This window comes from Penaeus chinensis, chromosome 10, assembly GCF_019202785.1.
Source record: "Penaeus chinensis breed Huanghai No. 1 chromosome 10, ASM1920278v2, whole genome shotgun sequence".
Classification (NCBI taxonomy): Eukaryota; Metazoa; Arthropoda; class Malacostraca; order Decapoda; family Penaeidae; genus Penaeus; species Penaeus chinensis.
The window spans coordinates 22,391,486-22,402,009 of record NC_061828.1 but is presented as its reverse complement, the minus strand read 5'-3'; the positions used below and the strand labels follow the sequence as shown (position 1 = coordinate 22,402,009).

Sequence of the window (10,524 nt, the reverse complement as noted above, 5' to 3'; positions counted from 1 at the left end):
TGATTAAATTAAACTACTGTGTATAATTTTGCCGAGTAAAACATAAATGAGTAGGTTTGTCATTTTATGGTTTACAGTAACATTGTGATAAAGTACAAAATACACTAAGTTTTCCTTCTACAATCATGTTCATCAGGACACTTCATTCAAAGTAGAATTTTTAATCTTACATCTTCAGCCTTCATGAGTGCCTTTTTCTTATGAATACTTTTAAACAGATTTTAATGTTAGTACTGTCTAGATTTTCTTTAAAAATGTAAAACACATAATGAAAGGAAGGTGAAATTCCTACACTTTTGTATAAATTTATTGAAACAATTTTACAAAGTTTATTTTCAATAAACAATTGCATAATTACATAGATTAATTATTCACTGGAGTAATAATTATATGAGCAACTGCATTTACAGTACAAAAGGGAAATTATTTCACAATCAAATATGTCTAATCTCCTTTCTTAGAATACAACAGTTTTTGAATGCAAGCAGTGATTATCTTAAAACAATGGTGGAACTCACCAGAAACACCAGTCACCTTTGCATGATTCTTATATAATACTTATTTGGTCCAACTACCAATGTACTTAGTGAGTGCAGATTCAATAACCTCAAACTCCTCAGGACTGAAACGTTCAATCCAAGATTTAGCTACACAATCTACTGCCTCAGGATAAGATTGTAACTCCACATCTTCTCCAACTACTCGAGTATTTGGCATTGCAAGAATCATGCGAGGGCGGCGTTTTCGCACCACAATCTCATGCCACTTGGCAAATGGGAAGGGGCCTTCTGAGGGTACCTCTGAATACTTCTCAAACATGGCTCTTCCAGCATCTGCATCACCCATAGACCTGTAAACCTGAAGCTTTTTCAAAAACTCTCCCATTGCCTGACGGCCAACAGTGTATATTTTTGATCGGTCTAAAGTGAGTAAGAGATCTGGTAGACCATCATCTCCAGTTGTTTCTTTCACATTGACTAATCCTTCACCAGCCTCTAGTGCTACTCTTAAAATTACATATCTGGCCTGAGAATGAGCCTGGCCCCACTTCCCCTGACTGGGCTGATACATTTCTAAGCCCCTAATTCCTGCATACATCATATCTAACCAAGACACATATTTGAGGTCTTCGCGATCATCAGGTGCAACACCAAATACATCCAGAATATCATCAACCAATCCTAAATACAATGCAACTGTTTCTGCTCTACATTCCTCGTAAGCACTTGCCAAATTTGTGAATTTTGAGTTAAAGTTTTCCCCTTTTTCATAAAATGACACTTCTCCTCCTGTAAATGGATTTTTGATTTTATTAAGTTCAAAATTGAGTTTTCCATCATCCTTACGCCTCAAAAACTTTCCACATCCATGACCTAAAAGTTCATGAAGACCAACCTGTATCTCCAAACTCATGGCCCCATGTTTTTCTCTCAAAAGGTGATCAGCATCTGAAAGGAATGGGCCCCCTTTTATTCCAGTACGAGCAGCCATCACATTTGTTAAGCTTACATTTTTGAAACCCTGTTCTTCTTTTACATCTTTGTAATTTGGAATGTTGATACCAATTGGCAGACCTGATGATGCAAAGGTCAAAATGTCCAATGATGAAAAGTCTGGCCTCATAAATACATCCTCTTCAAAATCTTTTCCCCATGGTAAAAGAGGCAAAAATTCCTTCTCTGCTCTGCCAACCAGAGTATCAAATTTTCGAGACTGCTCTCTATTAACTACTGCAACAAAGGATTCAAATTCAGCACGTTGGTTGGTTGGATCTCTGTACACTTCAATGAATCCCATGTAAGTCTCCACAGCAGGTGACTTATTCTTTACCCAAAATGCAGAACCATCTTTGTGAGCTTGTACTGATCCTTTGGTGAAACTTTCAATATATTTATCAAGCATGTGTACCTCACTTTCATTGGCAGTGTATTCTTTAGCCAATTGGAGTTCCTCACACATCTTCTTCAAAAAGAAAGAGTAATCACCACGGCTTACTCTGAATTTGTGTCCTTCATAATCATCACTGACAACAGTTATGCCCTCAGCACTTCCCTGCTCAACTGATGCTAAGCGAATGTCATAAACAACATGGCCATTTTCTTCATATTTCAATAAACGGCTACTCCAAGCTTCAAGATTTCTGGAAGCCATGTACTCTTTTGCTAGATTAGCATCATCTTGAGTGCAGTTTGGTGTAAAATACATGGTTACATTTGGTGGCATGCCAAGGAATCTTTTGTTCTCTTCCAGACTGTACATTGGTCCTAAAGCTTGGTTCATGTATTCTTGTATTACATCAGGAGCTTCTAAGTTAGCTTTAGAAACTTTAAGCAAAGCTTCAAGTTTTTCACGATTAACACTTGGAACAAACTTCCTGTCCCCAAACCCTAGATAATTACCAAGGTTGTACACCAATCCTGAATAGTAAATCAGAAGAGACTTAAACTCATCTTCTGAGAAGTCTGCCTTTTCAATTGCAATCTCCTTGAGGGTGTCAATTGGTTGGGATCGCAGCAGACGTGTCAGGAGGCTGAAGATTGTTGAGCTTTCAGGAGAGGTTTGACACAGTACAATGAACCCTCCCCACCATGAAGCTCGTGAAAGATGATGAGCATATCGTCGCTCTCTGGATGTTAGCCCTGCAAAGGCTTCTTCACTTTTCAAATACAATATTGGTGTGTCAAGAGGCAATTCATGTTGAGACCCCATGCTGAATGATCTGGAAAAGGAGAAGATGCATTAATGGCAAATACACAGTAAGATGTTTGCATCCCTTCAAATTAACCTTCCTCAATTTCAATTCTCCCCATCAACCAAAAAGAAACTGAATAAAACATCATAGGTTTCAACTTGCTTGAATAGCAATTCATGATAACTTGTTTATTGCCTTGCTTCCACACAATAATTGTAGTTTCTTTTTTTTTTTCCTTTTTTTTAATATTTGTTCTCTAAATGTTAACAAATGAAACATATAAAATTGAAAGAAATTAAGTTGCAAATAATTAGCTTCCAAGTAAAATCGATTAACGTTTGTAAGCAATATAATTTAATAAAATAGAGGCTACACTACTTTAAATCACATATACACAAACATCAAGTTGAATGTAATTATATATATCAAAGACAACACTGACTGGCAAATGGCTTACTATTCCAGGATGATGATAATATGTGGAGGGCATATACAAAGTGCTGCCATTAATGATATTTGGGCAGTGCCTATAGCACAGATATTAGTTACTGTATAATTCAGCTTCTTTGTTCAGTTGTCGATTTCAATGACAGGAAGACTGAATACATGAGAGAGTTAAAGAGAGGACAGACAAGGGAGGGAAAGGAGGAGGAGGAGGAAGAGGAGGAGGAGGAAGGGAAAGAGGAAGAGGAGGAGGAGGAAGGGAAAGAGGAAGAGGAGGAGGAGGAAGGGAAAGAGGAAGAGGAGGAGGAGGAAGGGAAAGAGGAAGAGGAGGAGGAGGAGGAGGAGGAGGAGGAGGAAGGGAAAGAGGAGGAGGAGGAGGAGGAGGAGGAGGAAGGGAAAGAGGAGGAGGAGGAGGAGGAGGAGGAGGAAGGGAAAGAGGAGGAGGAGGAGGAGGAGGAGGAGGAGGAGGAGGAAGGGAAAGAGGAGGAGGAGGAGGAGGAGGAGGAGGAGGAGGAGGAAGGGAAAGAGGAGGAGGAGGAGGAGGAGGAGGAGGAAGGGAAAGAGGAGGAGGAGGAGGAGGAGGAGGAGGAGGAGGAAGGGAAAGAGGAGGAGGAGGAAGGGAAAGAGGAGGAGGAGGAAGGGAAAGAGGAGGAGGAGGAGGAAGAGGAGGAGGAGGAAGGGAAAGAGGAGGAGGAGGAAGGGAAAGAGGAGGAGGAGGAAGGGAAAGAGGAGGAGGAGGAAGGGAAAGAGGAGGAGGAGGAAGGGAAAGAGGAGGAGGAGGAAGGGAAAGAGGAGGAGGAGGAGGAGGAGAGAGGAGGAGGAGGAAGGGAAGAGGAGGAGGAGGAGGAGGAAGGGAAGAGGAGGAGGAGGAGGAGGAAGGGAAGAGGAGGAGGAGGAGGAGGAAGGGTAAGAGGAGGAGGAGGAGGAAGAGGAGGAGGAGGAAAAGGAGGAGGAGGAGGAAGGGAAAGAGGAGGAGGAGGAAGGAAAGAGGAGGAGGAGGAAGGGAAAGAGGAGGAGGAGGAAGGAAGAGGAGGAGGAGGAAGGGAAAGAGGAGGAGGAGGAAGGGAAAGAGGAGGAGGAGGAGGAGGAGGAAGGGAAAGAGGAGGAGGAGGAGGAGGAGGAGGAGGAGGAGGAGAAAGAGGAGGAGGAGGAAGGGAAAGAGGAGGAGGAGGAAGGGAAAGAGGAGGAGGAGGAAGGGAAAGAGGAGGAGGAGGAAGGGAAAGAGGAGGAGGAGGAAGGGAAAGAGGAGGAGAGGAAGGGAAAGAGGAGGAGGAGGAAGGGAAAGAGGAGGAGGAGGAAGGGAAAGAGGAGGAGGAGGGAAGGGAAAGAGGAGGAGGAGGAAGGGAAAGAGGAGGAGGAGGAAGGGAAAGAGGAGGAGGAGGAAGGGAAAGAGGAGGAGGAGGAAGGGAAAGAGGAGGAGGAGAAGGGAAAGAGGAGGAGGAGGAAGGGAAAAGAGGAGGAGGAGGAAGGGAAAGAGGAGGAGGAGGAAGGGAAAGAGGAGGAGGAGGAGGAGAGGGAAAGAGGAGGAGGAGGAAGGAGGAGGAAGGGAGAGGAGGAGGAGGAGGAGGAGAGGAGGAAGGGAAAAGGAGGAGGAGGAGGGAGGAGAAGGAGGAAGGGAAAAGGAGGAGGAGGAGGAGGAGAAGAGAGGAGGAGGAAGGAAGAGGAGGAGGAGAGGAGGAGGAAGGGAAAGAGGAGGGAGGGAAAGAGGAGGAAGGGAAAGAGGAGGAGGGAGGAAGAGGAAGGAAGGAGGAGGAAGGAGGAGGAGGAGGAAGGGAAGGAGGAGGAGGAGGAGGAGGAAGGGAAAGAGGAGGAGGAGGGAGGAGGAGGGAAAGAGGAGGAGGAGGAGGAGGAGGAAGGGAAAGAGGAGGAGGAGGAGGAGGGAAGGGAAAGAGAGAGGAGGAGGAGGAGGAAGGGAAAGAGGAGGAGAGAGGGAGGAGGAAGGGAAAGGAGGAGGAAGGAGGAGGAGGGAAGGGAAAGAGGAGGAAGGAGGAGGAGGCAGGGAAAGAGGAGGAGGAGGAGGAGGATGGGAAAGAGGAGGAGGAGGAGGAGGCAGGGAAAGAGGAGGAGGAGGAGGAGGAGGAGGCAGGGAAAAGGCATGAGGAGGAGGAGGAGGAGGAAGGGAAAGGAGGAGGAGGAGGAGGAGGAGGAAGGGAAAGGAGGAGGAGGAGGAGGAGGAGGCAGGGAAAGGAGGAGGAGGAGGAGGAGGCAGGGAAAGGAGGAGGAGGAGGAGGAGGCAGGGAAAGGAGGAGGAGGAGGAGGAGGCAGGGAAAGGATGAGGAGGAGGAGGAGGCAGGGAAAGGAGGAGGAGGAGGAGGAGGCAGGGAAAGGATGAGGAGGAGGAGGAGGCAGGGAAAGGAGGAGGAGGAGGAGGAGGCAGGGAAAGGAGGAGGAGGAGGAGGAGGCAGGGGAAAGGATGAGGAGGAGGAGGAGGCAGGGAAAGGAGGAGGAGGAGGAGGAGGCAGGGAAAGGAGGAGGAGGAGGAGGAGGAGGAGGAGGAGGCAGGGAAAGGAGGAGGAGGAGGAGGAGGAGGAGGCAGGGAAAGGAGGAGGAGGAGGAGGAGGAGGAGGAGGAGGCAGGGAAAGGAGGAGGAGGAGGAGGAGGAGGAGGAGGAGGAGGAGGCAGGGAAAGGAGGAGGAGGAGGAGGAGGAGGAGGAGGCAGGGAAAGGAGGAGGAGGAGGAGGAGGAGGAGGAGGAGGAGGAGGAGGAGGCAGGGAAAGGAGGAGGAGGAGGAGGCAGGGGAAGGAGGAGGAGGAGGAGGCAGGGAAAGGAGGAGGAGGAGGAGGCAGGGAAAGGAGGAGGAGGAGAAGGAGGAGGAGGAGGAGGAGGCAGGGAAGGAGGAGGAGGAGGAGGAGGAGGAGGAGGAGGAGGAGGAGGAGGAGGCAGGGAAAGGAGGTGGGGGGGAGGAGGAAGGGAAGGAAGAGGAGGAAGGGAAGGAAGAGGAGGAAGGGAAAGGAGGAGGAAAAGAGGGAGGGAGGGAGGAAAAGAGGGAGGGAGGGAGGGAGGGAGGAAAGGAGGAATGGGAGGAGGAGGAGGGAGAAGAGGAAGGCTTACATAAAATCTGGCAATGATCTGTGTTGGAATCGAAGTGCAACTAATCTTCCTGGAAATATGAATAGAAAAGCTGGTCTCAACTAAAGCCCTAGTTTCCTGTTTTCCTTTTTAAACCTTATCAGAGATTCACAACAAATTGTCTATTAATCTACACCATTTTTTATTAAACTAACCTGCTAAAGCTTCTGCACAAATACAACTGAGAAGAAAATCTATCAGTCATTACTACAGTTGGTTTCTGGGTATCTTTGTGATTAAGTTGTGCTTTATACGTTGCTCCAATAGGTTTTAATAACTTGGACTGAGTACATTTTGTATAATAACTTGAGTAGATATTCCAAATTCTCTTGCTTGCCCTGAGTACTGGTGTTACAGTATAATATCTACTCATTTTCTAGCGTGTTCTTGCAAGTCCTGTGGAGACAAGAATATTTTAAATTCTCTATTAAAATAAATTGTTGCATGAGAAGCTAAGCTAAGCTATTGCTAAATCCAGATCACTGTAAAAAGTTGCCCTCCATTGCCTAATTTCTACTCAAGCTCCTCAGGCATTCCTAATCTACTTCTATGAAACAAGAGAACTGCAACCACCACACTAATTCCTCCCTCTTAACAGGCAGAATGCAGCGTATTTGAATATGGTACATAAACTGTGAGAAAATAATTGATGCTGGAGTTGGGAGTTCATTTAAAAAATACAAAAGCATATAATAAGACAGATACACAAGTATTATCATAAAAAAAATAAAATGCAAAAGCTACCAACCCAATAACAGGTACATTATTAATGCAAAATTGTGGAAAACAGCATATAATAAAATCAATTAAAACATGTACTTATCATATTAACTGGTATCACTATAGGTATACTGGGGCAGATTATACATGAATGGGTAACAAAGAGGACACATACAACAAGAAAAATTAACCTTAACAGTCTGCATTGTCATATACTTGCATGTGATATTTATCCCAACACATTTATTAACTGAACTTTCAGACATTCTAAATACTATTGCCCACTGCTGTATTCTGGCAATCAGAGGTCAGGAAATTAAGTAAAGTACAGTTCACTAGTTTCAAATACAAATTATAGTAAATCCTCAAGTCCTCAATCTCTCGCCCTGTTTCTCATTTCTTGTCTGCCCACTAGCTGCAGTTTTTGTTTACTTATCCACATAGATCAAATGCTAAACAATTCCTTGTTATCAGGTATGTGTATGTTGAAATATTGAACAAGAGAATGTATATATATTAATCCCTTATTACTTCATTTACTCAATCAAATTTCATATCCCAACTAAATCAGAAATGCTGCCAAAACATCCACCCCCCCCCCCACTTTTTTTTTTAAATCATAACCACTGTCCTATTCAAATCCACTTGGAATATGCTGTAATCTATGATCAAAGGCCTTCATGAAGTATATGAAGCTTTGACTGGTTTCTTATTTGAAAACTGCCAAGTAAGCATACAGGTTTGTTAGGAATTGTAGGACAGGCTGAAAGGCATGATGGACAAACCAACTAACACAAAACCAGTAATGGATGCACGAGTGCATTAGTAATATTTACCATAATTCAAATGAATGCCATACCATTACATAGTTTCATATTTTACCAGAATAGAGAGGCAAAGATTATTGGCCACTGCTTAAGTGCCAAAATGCCTGGTAGCTGTGCCAATTACTTCAAGGCTGCACTGCACACTGGCAAATAAATGGGTTAAGGTAGGGATTAGCTAAAGGGAAAAGGGGGGGGGGGGTCAAGACATTAAATCAAAGTAGTTTTAGGAGATATGTCAGGTGGGAAGGAAGGAAGGAAGGAAGGAAGGGGGGGGGGGTGATACAGATGAAGCAGGGGGGGTTTGGGGTGTTGGGAAGGAGTGAAAAGAGGTGTAGGGGGAACATTAGGAGTTGGATGGATGTTGGCAGTTTCTTCAAGTGTAGAAGGAATGGGATTTGAGAGTTTGGAGGATGAAAGGGGTATAGGCATCTTATTTTGGTCGCAATTATATTTGAATGCCATCAAGAGTCTGAAATGGAGCTGATTTGGGAAGTCTAAGAAATGAAGATATCAGATATCATGATCAGAACGGCTGGTGACTTGGAATGGACAGAGCTGACAGCACGTATTGAGAAGGAGTTAGTAGAAGCATTGTGCAGTTGTAATCAAAGGAGAATCAGGGGCTGGGATTTAATATTAAATCAATATTAATTTTAACCCCTTGGAAACAAGTGAAGAAAACTAAAAAAAAAAAAAAAAATCTATGCTCTGACGATCAATGGCAATGTGCCGATTTTGAGCGCGGGAGTTCGGTACATCAAGCCTAATCATCGCCTCATAACGCTTTGGTGCCCTGCCGCAGCGTACAGCCGCACTCCACATTTCAAGCGGTTTGTTTTGACGTCTATAGACGTGACCCATCATGAAAGGATTAATTTCTGTATTTCTCTATTGGGGGCTCTGCCCTCAGACCCATACCTAATCACCACTGTCTTACAATTTGTCATGGTAGATTTTTTTTTTTTTTTTTTTTTTTTTTTTTTTTTCTGAGGCTATTCTTAACCTGTGTAGATTTCAAGCATCTGTGAATATAGTTATTCCCGTTCTTTATGACAGTGTCATTAAATTTTCTTATAAATGTATATCAAAGTCTTACATGTTGCACAACTTTATCAACTTGCAGAGGAAAAACCATATATACCATATGTTTATGGTATGATTGCACTATATTCTTGTAAAAATGCAGCCTTCAGTATAGGAAAATCTGCACACACGAATGGTAACGCCACAAATTAAGGAAAAAAACACTGCTTACAATAAAGTCCATTCGGTGTTCCCGAGTTTCAGCTTTGTCCAAACCTATTCTCTTAATTCTCTTAATTTGAGGTCTTTGTTCACCTGTGCAGATTATTGCACATATGGATGAGTGTAGTTATTTCCTCTCGTGACAATGTCCTTAGATTATCCCTATCTTTGTGTAGTTGTTATAAAACATATACCCTAATTTTTTAGGACCTCCTGTAAATAAGAATATTGTGCACCAGAATAAACTTAATTTTCATAAGAAAGAAAAATTAAATTCTAATAAATAATAAAATGCAAACAATTTTTTTTTTTTTTTGTAAAGAGCAGTTTCCTAAGAAAAAGTGACAATTTATCAGCATATCTCTTATCTGATAAAAATTTGTCAAATGTCATGGATTCTGTTCTAGCAAAGGTAAACAAACCATGTACATTCTGGCAATATGTAGTTTTTGTAGTTGCAAACTTCACTGTATGAACCAAAAACGTTCCTAACCTTGAAGCTTTGCCCTTAAACTCCCATCCTATTACTGGATTTCCCTTTTGGAGGCTCAACCCTTGGACCTCCACCCAATTGCCGTGGTCTTATTACTTGTCATGATGTATTTTCTTCATTTCTGACGTTATTCTTAGCCTTGCAGTTATCTGTGCAGGAAAATTTGCACACACAAATTAAAGAAAAAGATCCCAGACAGCACTGCTTAGAGCCTAAGTCCACTCAGTGTCCCTGTGTTTCAGCTTTATCTTGCCATGTATGCCAAGGTGAAGACAATGTATGTCAGGGGATGTTAGTGGGCAGAGCCACCCATCCACCCACCCCTCAGGCAGTCATGGAAACAGATTGCTGAATAAATTTTATGACAGATGGGGACTTAATGTCTGGCGAGTGCATCCATATTATCCATCTATAACAACTTTCTTATTTTCTGTTATTCTATCAATTACAGGCGAACTTTACCTTAAACTTTACTGCACCACAATGGCTATGTGAAACAAACTACACTGGGCAACTTGTTAATGATATTTATGCAGATGATAAAGAGTCGCAGTAATTAGAAACAGTCTGCAGACACAAATGGTAATGCCACAAAGGAAAAAGTTAGCAGGGTTAATGTTACTGAGAGTGATGCACAGAGATAGAGGGAAATGGACACTGCCATCTTAAAGAGCATAAAAAATAAAGTAGGAAGCAATACAGGTATATCTGCAGCGGCTTCATATTTACCAGGAAATTACAAAAATATTCTCTGTGTGTCACCACTCAGAGACTAAGTCCACAACACCCTCACACAGCTACAGTTCTTAAGATCGCATTTTTCTGTAAGTTTGCACGGTGTTAATAAGGGGGACACGGGGGGGGGGGGGTGTTGCCCCTCTGTCTAGGGATTAAATAGAAGGTAGGAAAGGTTAGGTTTGGATTTTGGATTTACATGTTATCCTGGATTTGGGACTTCCTATCTGGAGGGTGCAGTGCTCTCGGTAACAAATACCTATCGCACAAAGCGTCACTCAACACAAGTCCACTTAGTG

General features: G+C 43.4%; 1 protein-coding gene across 2 annotated transcripts in view; it reads right to left on the bottom strand.

The window, feature by feature from the left end:
* Window positions 1-293: 293 nt before the first annotated feature.
* Window positions 294-10,524, bottom strand: part of LOC125029513 (dipeptidyl peptidase 3-like) — an 11,264-nt gene continuing 1,033 nt past the window's right edge. Inside the window, exons 2-3 of one of the 2 annotated variants that reach the window (XM_047619446.1) lie at window positions 6,361-6,601; window positions 294-2,719 (exon numbers count right to left, since the gene is read on the bottom strand). In XM_047619446.1, the coding sequence (XP_047475402.1) occupies window positions 559-2,719; window positions 6,361-6,578 (2,379 nt within the window). In that variant the 5' untranslated portion in view covers window positions 6,579-6,601 and the 3' untranslated portion in view covers window positions 294-558. The remainder of the gene's footprint in view (window positions 2,720-6,360; window positions 6,602-10,524) is intronic. The other variant, XM_047619447.1, reaches the window with a different exon arrangement.